A 22,356-nucleotide genomic window follows, 5' to 3' on the forward strand; every position below is an offset into this window, starting at 1 on the left:
ACCCAAAACATAAAGCCAATGTAACCCAGGAGTTTATTAAAGCAAAGAAGTGGAATATTCTTGAATGGCCAAGTCAATCACCTGATCTCATCCCAATTGAGCATGCATTTCACTTGTTAACGACTAGACTTCAGACAGAAAGGCCCACAAACAAACCGCAACTAAAAACCACTGCAGTGAAGGCCTGACAGAGCATCAAAAAGGAGGAAGCACAGCATCTGGTGATGTCCATGAGTTCAAGACTTCAGGCAGTCATTGCCAACAAAGGGTTTTCAATCAAGTACTAGAAATGAACATTTTATTTAAAATTATTTAATCTGTCCAATTACTTGTGTTCCCTTTAGAAACAGGGTGGCATGTTGAGGAGCTGAAACTCCTAAACCCTTCATCCAATTTGAATGTGGATACCCTCAAATGAAAGCTGAAAGTCTGAACTTCAACTGCATCTGAATTGTTTTGTTTAAAATTCATTGTGGTAATGTCTATTAAAAATTTTTGAAAAATGTTGTCTCTGTCCAAATATATATGGACTTAACTGTAAGTAGGCTATGACACTAAAATAAAAAATGTGGAGTACTAAAATTGTCCAATATTTAGAGCAATGATATGCTATGCGTGTGGTGTACAAATCACAGTGCTACATATAAGAACTATAGCTAAATATTTTGTGGCCAGCTAAAGATTTTTTGGTCAACAAAATGTTGTCCAAAAGTGTTGTAAGACATTCCAAAAAACATATAGTAACAAAAAAAGAGGCCAGAATTTTATGCGCACTCACATCTGATGCCTGGGACAAAAACAACCGTTTTAAATTGTTAGATTTTAACGCTCTTGTATTAAAATTACCTGGCTGTAGTCTGCAGTGTGATCAAGCAAACAAATGTTGAAAAAATGGGGCTCTGGATTGCTTTGCACTATAATTAGCAGGTATAAGGTGCCCCCCCCCCAAAAAAAAAAAAATAAAAAAAAATCCTGGCCACGGATACCTGCAGCTATGTATAAAGTACGCAGCAGTAGACAGTAATGGAGCCTTTTGATGTATGCAGGGAGATCTAAAGACTCACATACAGTTTTGAAAAAATAAGAGAAACTTGAGTCCGTGTTAAATATCAAAAAATGTGTATATTTTATTTAATTTCAAACATTTAATCACTCAAGTTTAATTCGCTAAAAAATCTTGAAAACATTGTATAGAGCAGACAATTATAAAGAATTGAAACGATAGGTTAGTGACAAAAAGTCCAAGACAAGCTGAAGCACCAGGCACAAAGGTAAAGGCACATAGAGTAAAATGAACAGATGTAACTGCTGCTTTGGTGCAATTTTAGATCAAAAAGAAGACCTCTATTGCATACTATAGGATAGTCGGCAGTTCCCTAGGTTAGGGGGATCTGGGTATATAAAGTGCAAGTGGACGGATGCCCAAAATGATACTAGTAATCCCTAACACACTCTCTTAATCTCCCAATCCTCAACCAAGAACCCCAGGGTGCCATACACCATATCTCTCTTAGTGAGAAGCAGCAGATACAAATGTATAAACACTATTACCCATCATGATGTATAGTGTGTCCCGGCACTCCAGTCCTCGACGTATGTTTCGGTAGTCTATCCTTCTTCAGGGGTCGTGGCTTTAAAAGTCAATTATCCCATCTTTTATATCCGGTCTCTCCGATCAGGTGATCAGAAGAGACGACTTAGGATGAACTAATCGCGCAGGTGCACAACCACTGAGCCGCCCGCCGCTGCGTGCCACCCACACCAAGTCAGACCAGGTCACGTGGGGCTGCCGGCGCCTAGCCATCACCACGCAACCAGGTACTGAGAAGGCAACCGCGGCGCACTCTGTTGAGCAGGCAGGGAGAAGTGTCGCCAGGCGCACAAAGCCAGATCAACTTGGGGACAAAGTGGTGCGAACTATATATCATGTAACAAAAAACTATTTGTATTGATTATATAATTGCATGTCACGGGTAAAGCTTGAAAGCATGTGGGGGTCTCAAAGGGATGTTAATATTATTAATCACTAAAAAGAACAGAAGAGACACAAAACCAGTAAGTGAACATGTTTAAAAGCAAAATATAAAAATAAAGCCAATAAAATCCTGCAATCTTGCAAGTGGTCGCAAGGGTCACACATTGAACCAGAAAGAGGCAACTATTTGATTGGCTCATAGAAATGAAGCCAAACCTTGTGATTCATTTAAACCATTTGGAGACATAGTCCCCAAAATGTTAATCCATCTGCACTCTTTTTAAGCCAACTGATGCCTAATATCTCCACTTCGAATGCCGCACCGAACATGCTGTATACCTCTGACCATGAATGATTTTGGATTACTCTGATGGAATTGTTTATAATGTAAAGGTATTCTCAATTGGCGTGACGTCAGGCCAATATATATTTTAGTATGTAGAAAAGCTGCGGAGACACTATCATGTGTTTCTCAACGCAAGCAATAAATAGCCAGGTCTTTCACCGGGAAGGAACAACCACGGGAAGGACAGCATCCAAAAAAGGAAAACCACCTATGCCAAAACATGGTATCCATCCACAGACAGCTGTTTCTTTTTTTTTTTTTTTTTTTCTTCCCTCAGATGGGAAAATCCACGGTCCAGAAATCCAAGACCAAAGAAAAATCCCAAACAGCTGCGTCAAATCCAAAACACAAAAGCTGTTCCCATCATCATCGGAAAATTTCAGTTTACTACAACATCAGAAAAAACAAGTCAAGACATATTTACAAGGTATCTCCACTTCTTCACCTTCCAAATCCCTTCGGCATCCACCTCCCCCCTTCTTCTTTTATCCCATAGAAAACACACATACATCTTCCCCAAAATCACTTTTAGACTATTCTTTACTACAATTTCCTTTCTCTTAAAAACATACACATTCCTCACATCCCATAATACTTCCTTTATACATGCAACTATTAACCACAACACTCTCTCCTTCACTCCATCACACATTCCCAAGCCAAACATGAACAACTCGAATGATAACAAGCTCACACCACACAATTCTTTACACAACGGTCCCATTCTTCCAATCACCTCCCTAGCATAAAGACAATTCCAAAACACATGTATTACACTTTCCCTTCCACCACACCCACCTCTCGGACACATATCATTTCTCCCCAACCCACGATTCTTCTGAAATTCCCTAACTGGTAACACTCCATGCAAAGACTGCCACACAATCTCACTCTGCCTATTCGTCATACCGTCTAACCGCACTTTCTTCCATACTTTTTCTATATCATTCCCTCTTACCATGTTTATTCCACACTCTGTCTCTCTACATTCAATCATCCTATATACAGCCTTCTTATTACTTAACAACCTAACATCCACATCACATAACTCATACTTCACCAAAAATTTATAAACCCACACATACCATCTAGGCACGTCAAAAGCAACCGGATACCTCAGATCCCTCTCTCGCCACTTCAAACGAAATAAATACGCCCCAAACAAAAACCTACACAGACAAGAAAACTTGCCATCCATCCTAATCACCCTCAACACAAAAACCACAATATTTACACCAAAAAACACCTCAAGGTTTGGAAAACCCAACCCACCTTTTTCTAAACGTTTCACCAAAACCTCCCTCCTAGCCCTCTCCATTCTAGAATTCCACAAAAACACAAACAGAATCCTATTTAACCCCCTCATACACACATACCCCGGCGGAAAGACCACTGCAATATATAAGAAAATAGGCAAAATCACACTTTTAATAACTAAGATTTTTCCAAAAAACGAAAGACTTCTCATCTTCCAAAAACATAACTTCCGCTCAACCTTTCCTTTCGCATCATCCCAACTTTCTTTCCCATCCAAACTCTCTGAAAATTTCACCCCAAAACCTTAATAGACCCAGTCACCTCATTCACTCCTACATCCTTACTTAAAACCCCTCCCCCAAAAACCTTACACTCACTCTTCTCCCAATTCACCTTAAATGCTGACGCACCACAAAAAATAGACGCTAATAACTTCACCCGCCTCACAGAATACTCTGAATCACACAACACACACACGTCATCCATATAAGCAACAACCTTCCATTCCCTCCCTCCACCTCCTGGCACTTGTACTCCTCTAATCACTTTATCTTTCCTCAACATACAAAGCAACGGTTCAATCGCACAAATAAAAACCACAGGAGACAAAGGACAACCTTGTCGCACACCTGAAAAAACATTCACTCTTCTACCCACAGAACCATTCATCAAAACACAACTATAAATGTCTTTATATAAGCTCCTCACCCTCCAAACAAAATCAGGCGGAAACCCCATTCTCAATAATACCCGGAACAAAAAACTATGTGATAACCGATCATACGCCTTTTCAAAGTCCAAACTCAAAACAAATACACTCTTCTTCCGACTCATACAGTCCCACAAACAATCTCTCAACATACACACACACTCATGTATACGTCTCCCAGGCACTGCACAACACTGTTCATCCCCAATCACACTCTCTATCACATCACGCATCCTATTCGCCATTACTTTCGCATAGATCTTATAATCGCAATTCAACAACGTTATCGGTCTCCAATTTTTTAAACTCTTCAAATCTCCTTTTTTAGGTATTAACACAACCATCCCTGCACGCATACTCTCAGCCACCTCCATACTAGACCACATATACTTACACATATCCACAAAATCCTTACCAATCACATGCCACATCACCCTATAAAACTCTATAGGAAGTCCATCCTCTCCTGGAGTCTTATTTAACGCCATGCTATTCATTACCTTCCATACCTCATCACCTGTCACCTCACCCATCACTCTCTCTCTCCATCTCACTCAATTTATTTTCTAATACACTTAGTACATCCTCCTCCAAAGCCTCATCCCTCCACTTCACTGCATACAGCTCCTCATAAAACTTAGCCACATGTTCACACATATCCTCCCCACTTACCTCTCTTCCATCCTCTGCATTCAAAACACCCATACTCTGCTTTTTCCCAAAAACCTTTTTAAAGAAAAACCTCGAACACCTTTCATCTTGCTCCATTCTATCAATTTTTGCCCTAAAAATAATACTCTTCCCTTTCTCTTCCAAAAACTCTTTAATTTCTTTTTTAACCTTTTTTATCCCCTCCTCCACCTCCATTCCTCCTTCCCTCAATTTATACAATAAACATAAACGGGCATTCAACTTAACAAACTTTTCCCTCTTAATTGCCGCAAATTCATACCCCACACTTTTAAAACACTTTTTTGTCTGCCTCTTAACCCAATCCCACCACTCACAAACATTCCCAAAACTTTCCTTACTTTTACACCACTGTTCATACTTTCTCACATACTCCTTCCTCACAGCTTCATTTTCCAACAATTTCACATTCAATTTCCACAAACCCTTTCCAAACACACCACTAACATTAATATCTAACTCGCACAACACACAAACATGGTCCGAAAAAACGACCCTATCCTGCTTATATCCAACAGGAATAATATTTTTAGAAATAAAACAATAATCCAACCTGGACTGTGCTCTTCCACTATCAGAAAAAAAGGTATCTAACAAAGGGTTAACCTTACACACACGCTGCATATCACTCAAATCAAAGTCAGTAACTAACTCCAGCAAAACTTTTCCAGACACATCCACATTCACTCCCCCCACATCACAATTCATATCACCCACAATCACCACAGGCACTCTTCCTGGAACAAAAAGCTTCACTTTTTCAAATAATAACTTACGCTCATTTTTTTCTACTGGCGCATAAATATTGATAACACAAAACTTAGCATTTTTATATTCAAAATTTGCTAAGATACACCTCCCCACCTCCACCACCAAATAATTATTCAAAACAACCTCCTGCCCCTTAACTAAAATACCCACACCATCATTTCTATTATTTGCACTACCAGACCATACAGACGCACCATAAGACCACTCATCCCCTTTCACACCATCCACAATCTCACATTCTTGCAAACAAAAAATAGATGCACTCTGCATAGCTAAAAAATCCAAAATTGCTGCTCTCCTCCTCGCTTTCTTAAAAACTCTCACATTTTGAGAAACTATAGAAAAACCCATACTATAAAAACAAAAAAAACAATGCAAAAATTACCACAAAACTACACACATTACACAAAAAGCCCTTGACAAAGGTCAAGACTCACAGAAAGGAGAGAAAAAAAAAACAGATCCACTGAGCTTTCATTTTACCCAGTATCACCATTGTCCTCCTCTGCCATTTGGACTGAACAGCAAGTCTCTGAACCACTAACCCCTTCGTGCTCACTCCATTTTTTTTTAGCTGGCCCAATTTTCCTCTTAGGCATACTACTGCATGCCTCATCACTTTCCCCATTCTCCTTCCTCTGACACTTATTCGCACCCCTGTCCTGATCTGAAGAAAGCCCTCTAATATTCTGAGGATCTGAGGGGTGCACAGGGCTCTCAGCTTCAGAAATATGCACGTCTTCCTCCGTTGCATCCATTGCTTCCTCAAGAGAAAACATTTCAGGCACAGTAGAGTCATCATCTTCTTCCTCATCTTCTTCCTGATCTTCCTTATTAAACCCCTTCTCTACTTTTTTTGCCGCCAACCAAAACTCCTTATCTTCCTTCTGTGCATCACTCATAGTACCACGGGGTGCTAGCACAATGTCATCTGGAGTCACAGAGCGTCTTTCCCTCTCCCTCTCCCTCCTTTCCTCTCTCTCCATTCTTTCAGTTTCCTTCCTGATAGTCGCCAACCTCCTCCTTCTCTCCTCCTCCTCTCTCCATTCACTCTCTGAGCGTCTAGGCGCCCTCCACGGACAATCCTTATACATGTGGTCACTACTACCACACACGTCACAGGTCTTAGCCATCGGGCAATCACCAGCCATATGCCCCTCCTTCTTGCAGTTTCGGCAACACTGCCCCTTCTGGCAGTCTGCCTGGACATGTCCATAAGAGAAACATCTCCTGCAAAACAGAGGCTGCCCAGGGTACGTGAGGAAACCCCTATGCCCTGCCACAGAGAAGTTCGCCGGAGGGTGTCTGAACCCACCCACACTGCCAGGATCTCTTCTGAACTTTACACGATATTTGTATCGACAATTGAAGATTCCTAAACAGTTCACTTGCTTCTCTCCCTTTGAAACAAAGTCACAATACTGTGAGAGGAAGCTCTCCAACAATGCAGGTTCAGTAAAGGGGTTATAGACAGTGATAGTCACCTGCCTTTCCTGAAGACCAAACAGTGGTTCACATTTGACTCCCTTCAAACAGGGATCTCCGGCATGATTCCGAAACCACTCATAGACATTCAAGCAATAATGCTCCGACATAAAAGTAACATCATAGTTACCTTGATTAGGGAACTCATTGATGCTATAGATGTTCTCCCGCTTTCCTCCAGCCTTTTCCTCAATAAGGTCACGTACAATAAAGACCACGCTGTTCCTTGCCCGTATAGATGGCTCCAACGTCACTCGGATGGTGTTCTTCACATAACTCATCTTCAAAGCTGTCGGTACAAATGACCACAGAAAAAAACAGAATTCTCTGCAAAAGGGTCTGGATTGCTCCAGAAAACCTCACTCCAGACAGCTGTTTCGGGGTATTTGCCCCTCATCAGTGTGGAGTAGGAAACTGGCTATTAGGAACAGTGCCTAGTAAAAGGACTATAAACATAAGGATGAATGACCTCGGGGAGATCAAAACATCCAACACCGCGGAGACACCATCACGTGTTTCTCAACGCAGTGATCCAGAACACTGCCCCCATCCCTTATGGGAAATATGCAAATGCATGTAGAAAAGCCGTGGAGACACCATCACGTGTTTTTTAGGACAGCCACATGTCGCATAATATATCACCTGTACTGGCACAGTTGATATGTTGTTTAATGGAAAAATTCTGGGTGCCATCAGCCGAGGTGAAAGTTGAAATCCGTAGAATATTCCTACAGGCCATGCAATTTCCACATTGATAACAGCCCTGTGGTGGTCCACCGGAATTAAAGAAGCTTTTTGTTACAGGAACATAGTGGCTATGAACAAGAATTCTGACTTCTTCTGGCCGTCATTAGGGGATATTCAGATAAAGAACTTGATAGAGCAGGATCAGTCTGCAGGATGTTCCAATATCGTTGGAGACATTCTCTCATTTCGGCCCATTGTCCATTATAAGTGGATATGAATCTTATTTGATCTGACTCTTTCTTGACCCTAGTTTGAGAATGTAAGAGTGCAGCATGATTGCTCTTTTTTTGCCCTTAAATAGCCTTGCATTTGTTGCTATATCCACGCATCCGGAACCTATCCTTCAGATCTTGGGCCTGGTATTCAAATCCCTCGTCCGATGAACAAATGGACCTCCTTCTCAAAAACTGGCCCACCAGGATGGCCCTAATGGTGGCACTCGGGTGACTGGACCCCGCATGCAGCAATGAGTTAACCGAGGTGGGTTTACGAAAGACATCCGTCTGTATTTGTAGATGTTTATCAACCAAAATCTTGATGTCCAGAAATTCCACCTCGGTTTTACTGTACTTATATGTCAATTTGATATTTAATGAATTGATATTTAAACCATCCATAAAGGCCTGGAGTTGTTGTTCATTACCCTGCCAAATAATAAATAAATCGTGCACATGGTCGGCGGCCTGGGCACCCTCTCCCCCAAAAACCCCCCTCTCCCAAAAACCCAGGAAGAGGTTGGCAAAAGAAGGCGCACAGGCCGCCCCCATTGCAGTGCCGCATTGCTGCAGTTAAAAGACATCTCGGAACACAAAAAAAATTCATACAGTGCCTGCATGCCTTGCAGTGATGTGGATATGTGCACATAGACTCCCCTGCCTACCTAGCACAATGATCTATATACCCCCGAAATAGCCCTAAAAAGTACTGTTGGTTTATACAGGATTTGTGGATTGAACACCAGTAGACCCACACTAACTAATAAAAGAACAAATCTAACCCTATCTCAGCGGTAGCTCTCCCTACACTAGCTGAGTCTGGAGCAGAATGCGCCGAACAGTGCGGCGTCAGGTCTCTTATAGACTTGATGACGCTGTGCGGCCAGCCAATCATTGTAATACCACAACAAAGATGGCTGTGATATTAAAGTGCATGGCAGACAATCCCTGCATGCCCATTGGCGCTCTAAAAAGTGCCAAAATTAAAAAGAGGAGACCCAAGCTCCCGCTGAATAATCCCGGAAATACTCGGTGCTCGCCGAGTACACCTAGCATAGTGATACTCGGGTGAGTATCGAGTAGTGGTGAGCACGTTCACTCATCACACATGTTTTGGTGGCTTGGTCCAAAAATATATATGGACATTTCAATGCTTCCATCTAGCCAGTAGCATAGCTACCGGGGGGGGGGGGGGGCAGAGGGTGCGGGTGCTCCAGGCCCTTTGCTCGGAGGGGGCCTACCCGGAGCTACGCTACTGTAAATGTATGCAGTTATCTTCTGCAGCAGAAGAGGGAGAATCAATCTCCTTGCTCTGTCGCCTGCCTCTATGGGGCCCCTGAGCAGGCGGGGGGCCCGGTGCCAGCAGTGGGCCCCCACCTGTCATTGCAAGGTCAGCTGTACCGGCATTTAGCCGATACAACTGAAAGCAATGATGACGGAGGGTGCGCTGCTCTGCGCTCCTTCCCCCATCATCCCCCTGTCAGAGTCTGATGTTGGCAATGCTGACAGTGGGCGCTATGAGTCACTGCCCAGCGCCCGCTGTCAGGAGATGAGCGCAATCTCAGAGCAGCGCAGGAACTAGGAAAAAGAGAGGTGGGTATTTATTTTTTTTAAGGGGTGCTGCCTTATACTACAGAATCTGCCTATGGGGGGTCTGCCTAATACTATTGGGTCTGCCTATGGGTAGGTCTGCGTAATACTACAGGGTCTGCCTATGGGGTGGTCTACCTTATACTACCGGGTCTGCCTATGGGGGTCTGCCAAAAACAAGGTCTGCCTATGGGGGTCAGCCTAATAGTACAGGGTCTGCCTGTGGGGTGGTCTGCCTTATACTACAGAGTCTGCCTATGGGGGCTCTGCCAAATACTACATGGTCTGCCTATGGGGGTCTGCCTTATGCTACAGGGTCTGCCTATGGGGGTATTGTCTTATACTACAGGGTCTGCCTATAGGCGTGCTGCCTTATAGTACAGGGTCTGCCTATGGGGGTGCTGCCTTATACTACAGGGTCTGCCTATAGGCATGCTGCCTTATAGTACAGTGTCTGCCTATGGGGGCGCTGCCTTATAGTACAGGGTCTGTCTATGGGGGTGCTGCCTTATAGTACAGGGTCTGCCTATAGGGGTGCTGCCTTATAGTACAGGGTCTGCCTATGGGGGTGCTGTCTTATAATACAGGGTCTGCCTATAGGGGTGCTGTCTTATACTACAGGGTATGCCTATAGGGGTGCTGCCTTACAGTACAGGGTCTGCCTATGGGGGTGCTGCCTTACATTACAGGGTCTGCCTATGGGGGGTCTGCCTAATACTACAGTGTCTGCCTATGGAGGTCTGTCTAATACTACAGGGTCTGCCTATGGGGGGTCTGCCTTATGCTACAGGGTCTGCCTATGGGGGGTGCCATCTTATACTACAGGATCTGCCTATGGAGGTACTGTCTTATACTACAGGGTCTGCCTATAGGCATGCTGCCTTATAGTATAGGGTCTGCCTATGGGGGTGCTGCCTTATAGTACAGGGTCTGTCTATGGGGGTGCTGCCTTATAGTACAGGGTCTGCCTATAGGGGGGCTGCCTTATAGTACAGGGTCTGCCTATGGGGGTGCTGTCTTATACTACAGGGTCTGCCTATAGGGGTGCTGCCTTACAGTACAGGGTCTGCCTATGGGGGTGCTGCCTTATACTACAGGGTCTGCCTATAGGGGTGCTATCTTATACTACAGGGTCTGCCTATGGGGGTGCTGCCTTATAGTACAAGGTCTGCCTATGGGGGGTGCTGCCTTATAGTACAGGGCCTGCCTTTGGAGGTGCTGCCTTATAGTACAGGGTCTGCCTATAGGGGTGCTGTCTTATACTTCAGGGTCTGCCTATAGGGGTGCTGCTTTATACTACAGGGTCTGCCTGCGAGGTGCTACCTTATATAACATGGTTTGCCTATGGGGTGCTGCCATATACTACATCGTCTGCCTATGGGTGCTGCCTTGTGCTATAGAGTCGGCCTATGGGGGTGCATTATACTATACTGAGGACTATCTGGTGCATTATACTATATTGAAGACTATCTGGTGCATTATACTATATTGAGGACTATCTGGTGCATTATACTATATTGAGGACTATCTGGTGCATTATACTATATTGAAGACGATCTCATGCATTATACTATATTGAGGACGATCTGGTCCATTATACTATATGGAGGCTATCTAGAGGGGCATCATACAGTGTGGGGATTACAGTGTTGGAGGCTACTAAGGGGTCAGTATACTGTGTATAAGAGAGCATCATACTGTGTATAGGGGAACTGTACAGGGGCAGACTCGGGACATTATTAAATGAAAAATGGGCACTTATTGTTATAGGGTAACTCAGGTTACTGTGACTATCAAAGGGGCACACAGGGCAATATTACTTTATAGGGGGCAAAATGTGGGCACTGTTATCTAGGGCACTTGCACCTGGCATTACTATATTATAGAGGGGTGCTTTAGAATTTAGAGGGCACACAGAACCACACAGCAGGGGCAGTAATAGGGTCACATATGGTAGCAGCAGCTCAGTATTGGGGTAGCAGGATGAGGAGTTTGTGCAGGTTGTGAATAGATGGTGATGGGGTTGGAATGTGAAAAGTGAAACGTGTCTTTGTTGTATTCTCTGCAGGTGAGTCGTTGCTGGAAGAAGTTGTCATGTCGGTCTGGGCCAGATGGAAAAGACGGAAAAAGTGAACGATTCCATCAGAGAACATCAGCGGTAAGACATTATCTGTAACTGTGTTGTGATCTCTTATATGTTCTGTAGGACTGGTATCTACCACTGACCATATGGCGGTAATATCCATATTGGTCTTTGTATAGAGACTAGATGGTAGCCAGATTCTAATGCATCGGGTATTCTAGAATATGTATGCGTAGTGTATAGCACAGCCCACGTAGTATATTGCACAGCCACGTAGTATATTGCACAGCCCACGCAGTACATTGCGCAGCCCACGCAGTACATTGTGACATGACATAGTAACATAGTTAGTAAGGCCGAAAAAAGACATTTGTCCATCCAGTTCAGCCTATATTCCATCATAATAAGTACCCAGATCTACGTCCTTCTACAGAACCTAATAATTGTATGATACAATATTGTTCTGCTCCAGGAAGACATCCAGGCCTCTCTTGAACCCCTCGACTGAGTTCGCCATCACCACCTCCTCAGGCAAGCAATTCCAGATTCTCACTGCCCTAACAGTAAAGAATCCTCTTCTATGTTGGTGGAAGAACCTTCTCTCCTCCAGACGCAAAGAATGCCCCCTTGTGCCCGTCACCTTCCTTGGTATAAACAGATCCTCAGCGAGATATTTGTATTGTCCCCTTATATACTTATACATGGTTATTAGATCGCCCCTCAGTCGTCTTTTTTCTAGACTAAATAATCCTAATTTCGCTAATCTATCTGGGTATTGTAGTTCTCCCATCCCAGCCCAGCGCAGCCCACGCAGTATATTGCGCAGCCCACGTAGTATATTGCCCAGCCCACGTAGTACATTGCACAGCCCACGTTGTACATTGCGCAGCCCACATTGTATAATGCGCAGCCCACGTAGTATGTTGCGCAGCCCACGTAGTACATTGCGCAGCCCTCATAGTACATTGCGCAGCCAGCGTAGTATATTGCGCAGCCCACGTAGTATATTGCGCAGCCCACGTAGTATATTGCGCAGCCCACGTTGTATAATGCGCAGCCCACGTAGTATGTTGTGCAGCCCACGTAGTGTATTGCGCAGCCCATGTAGTATATTGCACAGCCCACGTATATAGCAATGTAGGCATCATATCCCTGTAAAAAAAAAAGAATTAAAAAATAGTTATATACTCACCTTCCGTTGGCCCTCCGGATCGAAGCGGTTACCGACGTTCCTCGTGCACTCCGATCTCAAGAGTGCATTGCGGTCTCGCGAGATGATGACGTAGCTACATCATCTCGCGAGATCGCAATGCAGGAGCGGTTACCGGAGCGTTGCGAGGAGCAGGAAAGACCTGTTCTGGATCCAGGGGCCGACGGACGGTGAGTATATAACGATTTTTTATTTTTTTTAATTATTTTTTTACATTAGATTTTTTTACTATTGATGCCGCATAGGCAGCATGAATAGTAAAAAGTTGGTCACACAGGGTTAATAGCAGCGTTAAGGGAGTGCGTTACACCGCGGCATAACGCACTCCGTTAGCGCTGCCATTAACCCTGTGTAAGCGCTGACTGGAGGGGAGTATGCGGGCGCCGGGCACTGCCTGCAGGGAGGAAAGAGGGGTCATATTGCCGCCGGACTGTGGCCGTCGCTGATTGGTCGTGGCAATGGTCGTGGGCGTTTTACCAATCAGCAACTTGGATTCCATGACAGACAGAGGCCGCGACCAATGAATATCCGAGACAGAAAGACGGAAGTGACCCTTAGACAATTATATAGTAGGATTATCTTCAGTAATAGTGCGGTCATCTGCTGAGGTCCTCCTCCACTATTAGGGCACGTCAACGAATTGGAATCAAGGTTACCTGGTTAGGGGCCCACTCAGAAGCTTCGCCCCCCTGAACCAAAACCCTAGCTACGCCTCTGCATCTAGCTATGAAAAACACAGATAGAATATGTAAGTGAAAAACTGATGTTTGAATCAGGCAATAGGAGTATCAAATGTGAAATTGTAGCTTATTTATTATATATCCTTCCATATATATGTCACATGAAATGTAAATATGTAAATAACTGTCACTGAAATAGATATATGATGCAGATATTTGAGAAAATTGTAATTTACAGTGTTACATTTGCAGTAATCCATATTATAAGTATATAAATCTTTTCTCTTGACAGCAAATCTTGCCACTACAGACATAACCTTCCTGGTATGTTGTGTCCCTTTTACTGCAACACTTTATCCACTTCCTAGTTGGGTATTTGGAGATGTCATGTGCAGAGGAGTGAACTATTTACAACAGGTAAGTAGTCTCCATAAAAGCTGCCAAATATCAGTTTTTGATAGATGATAAACATCCTGGCAGGCTCTCTTTAAAGGTAAAAATGTAATCTCTCTTTAACCCCTTAACCCCCTGAGGTATTTTCGTTTTCACGTTTTCATTTTTTGCTCCCCTTCTACCTAGAGCTATAACTTTTTTTTATTTTTCCATCAATATGGCCGTGTGAAGGCTTGTTTTTTTACGGGACGAGTTGGACTTTTGAACGATACCATTGGTTTAACCATGTCATGTACTAGAATACGGGAAAAAAAATCCAAGTGCAGTTAAATTGCAAAAAAAGTGCAATCCCACACTTGTTTTTTGTTTGGCTTTTTTACTAGGTTCGCTAAATGCTAAAACTGACATGCCATTATGATTCTCCAGGTCATTACAGGTTCATAGACACCAAATATGTCTAGGTTCTTTTTTATCTAAGTGATGAAAAAAATTCCAAACTTTAATAAAAAAATTGCGCCATTTTCCAATACCGTTGCGTCCCCATTTTTCGTGATCTCGGGTTTGGTGATGGCTTATTTTTTGCGTGCTGGCTGATCTGATGTTTTTAATTACCGTATATACTCGAGTATAAGCCGACCCGAGTATAAGCCGACCTCCCTAATTTTGCCACTAAAAACTGGGAAAACTTATTGACTCGAGTATAAGCCTAGGGTGGAAATGCAGCATTTACCGGTGAATTTCAAAAATAAAAATAGATCATTATTGCCCCATAGCTGTGCCATATAGTGCTCTGCATGTTCATTATTGCCCCATAGCTGTGCCATATAGTGCTCTGCATGTTCATTATTGCCCCATAGCTCTGCCATATAGTGCTCTGCACCGTTCATATTTCCCCATAGCTATGCCATATAGTGCTCTGCGCCGTTCATATTGCCCCATAGCTGTGCCATATAGTGCTCTGCACGTTCATATTGCCCCATAGCTGTGCCATATAGTGCTCTGCACCGTTCATTATTGCCCCATAGCTGTGCCATATAGTGCTCTGCGCCGTTCATATTGCCCCATAGCTGTGCCCCATATAGTGTACTGCACCGTTCATTTTTCCCCATAGATGCTCCACATATATCTGTGCCATTGCTGCTGCTGCAATAAAAAAATAAAAAAAATGCCATACTCACCTTTCTTGCTTGCAGCTCCTAGCGTCCGGTCCTGGCGTCTCTCCGCTCTGACTGATCAGGCAGAGGGCGGCGCACACTATATGCGTCATCGCGCCCTCTGACCTGCACAGTCAGTGCAGATAGACGCCGGGAAGATGGAGCGGCGGCTGGAACGTGGACAGCTAAATATGACATACTTACCTGGTCCCAGCGTCCGTCTCCTTCTCCCGGACAGCTGTCTTCGGTGCCGCAGCTTCTTCCTCTATCAGCGGTCACCGGCACCGCTGATTAGAGAAATGAATATGTGGCTCCACCCCTATGGGAGGTGGAGCCGCTTATTCATTTCTCTAATGAGCGGTCCCACGTGACCGCTGAACAGTGGAAGAACTGCAGCACCGAAGACCGTGGGACAGGCGGGGAGCGCCAGGATCGCTGGAAGCAGGTAAGTATGCCTCAGCGCCCTCACCCGCCGACCCTGCCACCCACCTTGACTCGAGTATAAGCTGAGAGGGGCACTTTCAGCCAAAAAATTTGGGCTGAAAATCTCGGCTTATACTCGAGTATATACGGTATACCCTTTTGATGCAGATACAATCTTTTGATCGCCCATTATTAAATTTTAATGCAATGTCGCGGAGACCAAAAAAACATAATTCTGTTTTTTTTTTAACTTTTTTTCTTGCTATGCCGTTTAGCGATTAGGTTAATCCTTTTCTTTATTGATTGGTGGATTCTGAACGCGGTGATACCAAATATGTGCATGTTTGATTTTTTTATTGTTTTATTTTGCACTAGCTGAAGAGCCTGGCGTTGCCCAGGTACAGTACCTAACTGTGGTTAGTTATAACAAATTATAATGATTATATTGCACATAAAAACATTTCACATGATACCCACTGTCAAGCATGGAGGTGGAAACATTATGTTTTGGGGGTGTTTCTCTGCTAAATGCACAAGATTACTTCACTGCATCAATGGGAGAATGGATGGAGCCATGTACAGTAAAATCCTGAGTGACAACCTCCTTCCCTCTGCCAGGATATTGAAAATGGGTCATGACTGGATCTTCCAGCAAGACAATGACCCAAAACATACAGCCAGGCAACAAAGGAGTGGCTCAAAAAGGAGAACATTAACCCCTCTCTGACCTTAGACGTACTATCCCATCGAGGTGCTCTGAGCCTATCTGACCCTTGACGGGATAGTACGTCATAGCGATTGGCCGTGCTCACGGGGGGAGCGCGGCCGATCGCGGCCAGGTGTCAGCTACCTATCGCAGCTGACATCCGGCACAATGTGCCAGGAGCGGTCACGGACCGCCCCCGGCACATTAACCCCTGGCACACCGCGATCAAACATGATCGCGATGTGCCGGCGGTGCAGGGAAGCATCGCGCAGGGAGGGGGCTCCCTGCGGGCTTCCCTGAGACCCCCGCAGCAACGCGATGTGATCGCGTTGCTGCGAGGGTCTCCTACCTCCTTCCTCGCTGCAGGCCCCGGATCCAAGATGGCCGCGGCATCCGGGTCCTGCAGGGAGGGAGATGGCTTCACAGAGCCTGCTTAGAGCAGGCACTGTGAAGCCTGCAGTGCTCTAAGTCAGATCGGTGATCTGACAGAGTGCTGTGCAAACTGTCAGATCACTGATCTGTGATGTCCCCCCCTGGGACAAAGTAAAAAAGTAAAAAAAAAAATTTCCAAATGTGTAAAAAAAAAAAAAAAATTAATAAATAATGAAAAAAATATATATATATTATTCCCATAAATGCATTTCTTTATCTACATAATAAAAAAACAATAAAAGTACACATATTTAGTATCGCCGCATCCGTAACGACCCAACCTATAAAACTGGCCCACTAGTTAACCCCTTCAGTAAACACTGTAAGAAAAAAAAAAAACGAGGCAAAAAACAACGCTTTATTATCATACCGCCGAACAAAAAGTGGAATAACACGCGATCAAAAAGACAGATATAAATAACCATGGTACCGCTGAAAGCGTCATCCTGTCCCGCAAAAAACGAGTTGCCATAAAGCATCATCAGCAAAAAAATAAAAACGTTATAGTCCTCAGAATAAACCGATGCAAAAATAATTATTTTTTCTATAAAGTAGTTTTTATCGTATAAAAGCGCCAAAACATAAAAAAATGATATAAATGAGGTGTCGCTGTAATCGTACTGACCCGAAGAATAAAACTGCTTCATCCACTTTACCAAACGCGGAACGGTATAAACGCCTCCCCCAAAAGAAATTCATGAATATCTGGTTTTCGGTCATTCTGCCTCACAAAAATCGGAATAAAAAGCGATCAAAAAATGTCACGTGCCCAAAAATGTTACCAATAAAAACGTCAACTTGTCCCGCAAAAAACAAGACCTCACATGACTCTGTGGACTCAAATATGGAAAAATTATAGCTCTCAAAATGTGGTAACGCAATAAATATTTTTTGCAATAAAAAGCGTCTTTCAGTGTGGGACGGCTGCCAATCATAAAAATCCGCTAAAAAACCCGCTATAAAGTAAATCAAACCCCCCTTCATCACCCCCTTAGTTAGGGAAAAATTAAAAAAAATGTATTTATTTCCATTTTCCCATTAGGGCTAGGGTTAGTGTTAGGGCTAGGGTTAGGGCTAGTGTTAGGGCTAGGGTTAGGGTTAAGGCTACAGTTAGGGTTGGGGCTAAAGTTAGGGTTAGGGTTGGGGCTAAAGTTAGGGTTTGGATTACATTTACGGTTGGGAATAGGGTTGGGATTAGCGTTAGGGGTGTGTCTGGGTTAGAGGTGTGGTAAGGGTTACCGTTGGCATTAGGTTTAGGGGTGTGTTTGGATTAGGGTTTTAGTTATAATTGGGGGGTTTCCACTGTTTAGACACATCAGGGGCTCTCCAAGCGCGACATGGCGTCCGATCTCAATTCCAGACAATTCTGCGTTGAAAAAGTAAAACAGTGCTTCTTCCCTTCCGAGCTCTCCCGTGTGCCCAAACAGGGGTTTACCCCAACATATTGGGTATCAACGTACTCAGGACAAATTGGACAACAAATTTTGGGGTCCAATTTCTCCTGTTACCCTTGGGAAAATACAAAACTGGGTGCTAAAAAATAATTTTTGTGGGAAAAAAAAGGATTTTTTATTTTCACGGCTCTGCGTTATAAACTGTAGTGAAACACTTGGGGGTTCAAAGTTCTCACAACACATCTACATAAGTTCCTTGAGGGGTCTAGTTTCCAATATGGGGTCACTTGTGGGGGGTTTCTACTGTTTAGGTACATTAGGGGCTCTGCAAACGCAATGTGACGCATGCAGACCAATCCATCTAAGTCTGCATTCCAAATGATGCTCCTTCCCTTCCGAGCCCTCCCATGCACCCAAACGGTGGTTCCCCCCCACATATCGGGTATCAGCGTACTCAGGACAAATTGGATAACAACATTTAGGGTCCAATTTCTCCTGTTACCCTTGGAAAAATACAAAACTGTGGGCTAAAAAATAATTTTTGTGGGAAAAAAATTTTGTTTTATTTTATGGCTCTGCATTATAAACTTCTTTGAAGCCCTTGGTGGGTCAAAGAGCTCACCACACATCCAGATAAGTTCCTTAGGGGGTCTACTTTCCAAAATGGTGTCACTTGTGGGGGGTTTGAATGTTTAGGCACATCAGTGGCTCTCCAAATGCAACATGGCGTGGTTTACTCCCACATATGGGGTATAAGCGTACTCAGGACAAATTATACAACAACTTTTGGGGTCCATTTTCTCCTGTTACCCTTGGTAAAATAAAACAAATTGGAGCTCAAGTAAATTTTTTGTGAAAAAAAGTGAAATGTTCATTTTTATTTAAACATTCCAAAAATTCCTGTGAAACACCTGAAGGGTTAATAAACTTCTTGAATGTGGTTTTGAGCACCTTGAGGGGTGCAGTTTTTAGAATGGTGTCACACTTGGGTATTTTCTATCCTATAGACCCCTCAAAATGACTTCAAATGAGATGTGGTCCCTAAAAAAAAATGGTGTTGTAAAAATGAGAAATTGCTGGTCAACTTTTAACCCTTATAACTCCCTAACAAAAAAAAAATTTGGGTTCAAAGATTGTGCTGATGTAAAGTAGACATGTGGGGTATGTTAAGTATTTTGTGTGACATATCTCTGTGATTTAATTGCATAAAAATTCAAAGTTGGAAAATTGCGAAATTTTCCAAATTTTCGCTAAATTTCCGTTTTTTTCACAAATAAACGCAGGTAATATTAAATAAATTTTACCACTATCATGAAGTACAATATGTCACGAGAAAACAGTGTCAGAATCACCAGGATCCGTTGAAGCGTTCCAGAGTTATAACCTCATAAAGGGACAGTGGTCAGAATAGTAAAAATTGGCCTGGTCATTGACATGCAAACCACCCTTGGGGGTAAAGGGGTTAAGGTCATGGAGTGGCCTAGCCAGTCTCCAGACCTTAATCCCACAGAAAACTTATGGTGGGAGATGAAGCTCCGAGTTTTCAAACGACAACCTCAAAATCGTAATGATTTAGAGATGATCTGCAAAGAGGAGTGGATCAAAATTCCTCCTGACACATGTGCAAACCTCATCATCAACTACAAAAAATATCTGACTGCTGTGCTTGCCAACAAGTGTTTTGTCACCAAGTATTAAGTATTGTTTGCCAGAGGGATCAAATACTTATTTCTCACTGCAAAATGCAAATAAATGTATATAATTTATACAATGTGATTTTCTGGATTTTATTTTTTATATTCTATCTCTCAATGTTAAAATTAACCTACCCTTAAAATTATAGACTGTTCATGTCTTTGTCAGTGGGCAATCTTACAAAATCAGCAAGAGATCAAATACTTATTTCCCCCACTGTATATAGATTTGACCTAAAATTACATCAGATTTAAAAAAAAAAAAATCCTGAAAGTGAATGAAAAGAACCAAATTAAATAGGTAAGTCAAAAATATTAGAGTTCATTAAGACATCTGTGCAAATCTATCCGAGATTGGACCACAAAGCCTGGACTGCATATAAGCCTCCTGACCCAAGCGGTACAGCTTCAAACAAATGAATGATGCTGTTATGCATGAATCAGAGGAGCCACGACAAGTCTATGCATTAGCGCTCCATGCTCATAATAATAATAATCTTTATTTTTATATAGCGCTAACATATTGCGCTGCGCTTTACAGCTCATAATGATTAGCACGGACATCTAAGCAAGCGTTTAGACTGTAAATTTTTTTAAAAGAAGAGAATGATTCGATGTCACATGACTGTGACTGGCAAAAGTATGTAAACCTTTAGATAAGGTCTACACGGCGACACCTTTCGCTTGACCAAGGTTCATTCAGTACTGCTGCTACATCACAGTGCAATACAACTGAATGCATGACAAGCACGTTTACAAATATTGCAATGAGATTTCACTTCCTACAACTATTTGAAGTAATTCCTTCAATACCATTTGCTTGTATTACGTTGAGATGTAGCAGTGGCTCTTGATTACGTGACAGGTGTTGCATCCAAAGCTGCTGTGTATCCCTGGCCTGACTATTAGGTGGAATTAGAGTTTGGTGGCTAACGTTTGCATTCAGTGTCTGCTATTACCTGCTTTTTCAGCAGCCACTTAAGACTAGAGATGAGCGATATTCGAGTCGAACTGCTCGCCAATTTCAAATTTGAGCTGTTTTGGGCGGTGTTCGAGTCGTTCGACGAACCCTAACAATTTGCTTAAAATTCGTCTGTTCGAGTTTATGTTCGATAACTGTTCATTCACCAAAAGCCTAGCTTGATTTGCACATTAAAACTGTTTATCATTGTTAATAGACTGTTTCAGTGTATAGTGGGCGGGGGATAGATTTGTGCTGAAATAACGCCGATCTCCATTTTTTTTCTTTCCCGAATTTACAGTGGGGCGGTGCAGTCTCTCAGCCTATCAGCAGTGCACACACACACACAGCAATGTGCATGTGATGCACACAAGCAAGGGCATGTGTCATTGGCTGTGTATGTCGCATGTCCTCCTTGCCCTATAAGAACCAGCCATTTGCCCCGTCGCCACCATTTCCTCACTGCTGCAGCTTAGTGTTAGACGGCACCGCTGCTGCTGTGGGTGCTATACAGACTAAGAGTGTTTTTTTGGAGCGAATTGTCAGAGAGATAGGTTTAGGGAGTCGGGACTACTTGTAATATCAGCCCTTTTCAGGGTAGGTTAGGCTACGTTCACACTAGCGTTGTGCGCCGCTGCGTCGGCGACGCAACGCACAACGCACACAAAAACGTGGCAAAACGCACGCAAAAACGCTGCGTTTTGCGACGCATGCGTCGTTTTTTGCCGAAAATCGGACGCAAGAAAAATGCAACTTGTTGCGTTTTCTTGGTCCGACGCTTGCGGCAAAAAAGACGCATGCGTCGCACAACGCAACAAACAAAAACTCATGCGTCCCACATGTTAAATATAGGGGCGCATGACGCGTGCGTCGCCGCTGCGTCGCCCGACGCTAACCCGACGCACACTAGCATAACGCTAGTGTGAACGTAGCCTTACAGCAGTTCATAGCACTGTTTGCCAGGCAGGTCTGTGCCAGTGCTGTGCAAGTGTTTGTCCCAGCATTTGGTGTAATCTAGCTCAGCCAATCCTTTTGGGCTATTAGCATTGTCTGATAGTCATCTGAGTAGCCCGCCTGTGAAGCTAGCTACACTGCCTGAGTATCTCAATTTTTACTGCATCTAACCCAGTTAATAGTTTTGGGCCTAGGAGCAGTGTCTGCACGTCAGCAGAGTAGCCCGCCTGTGAAACAAACTATACCGCCTGTGTGTCTCAATTTTCACTGCATCTAATCCAGTTATTAGTTTTGGGCCTAGTACCACAGTTTGGCCACTCAGTTCTGCTCAGTTTTCATCCATCGGTTGTTGTGCCAACAACTACAGATACAGAGTTGCCAATTAGTTGAGCACTAAAATGAGTGGCAAAAGGCCTGCTGCTGGTGGAAAGGGGATAGGCGTGTTGGAAAGGGAAAAAAGGTTGTGTCCGTGGGGTAAGTGGTAAAG

At 43.5% G+C, this 22,356-nt stretch overlaps 1 protein-coding gene across 1 annotated transcript in view; it reads left to right on the forward strand.

Annotated features, from left to right (window-relative positions):
• LOC138670055 (G-protein coupled receptor 54-like) overlaps positions 1–22,356 on the forward strand; it is a 266,454-nt gene that overhangs the window by 67,176 nt on the left and 176,922 nt on the right. Inside the window, exon 2 of the mRNA XM_069757100.1 lies at positions 14,051–14,175. Coding sequence (XP_069613201.1) covers positions 14,051–14,175 — 125 coding nt within the window. The remainder of the gene's footprint in view (positions 1–14,050; positions 14,176–22,356) is intronic.

The sequence above is a fragment of the Ranitomeya imitator genome, chromosome 1 (genome assembly GCF_032444005.1).
Source record: "Ranitomeya imitator isolate aRanImi1 chromosome 1, aRanImi1.pri, whole genome shotgun sequence".
NCBI lineage: Eukaryota > Metazoa > Chordata > Amphibia > Anura > Dendrobatidae > Ranitomeya > Ranitomeya imitator.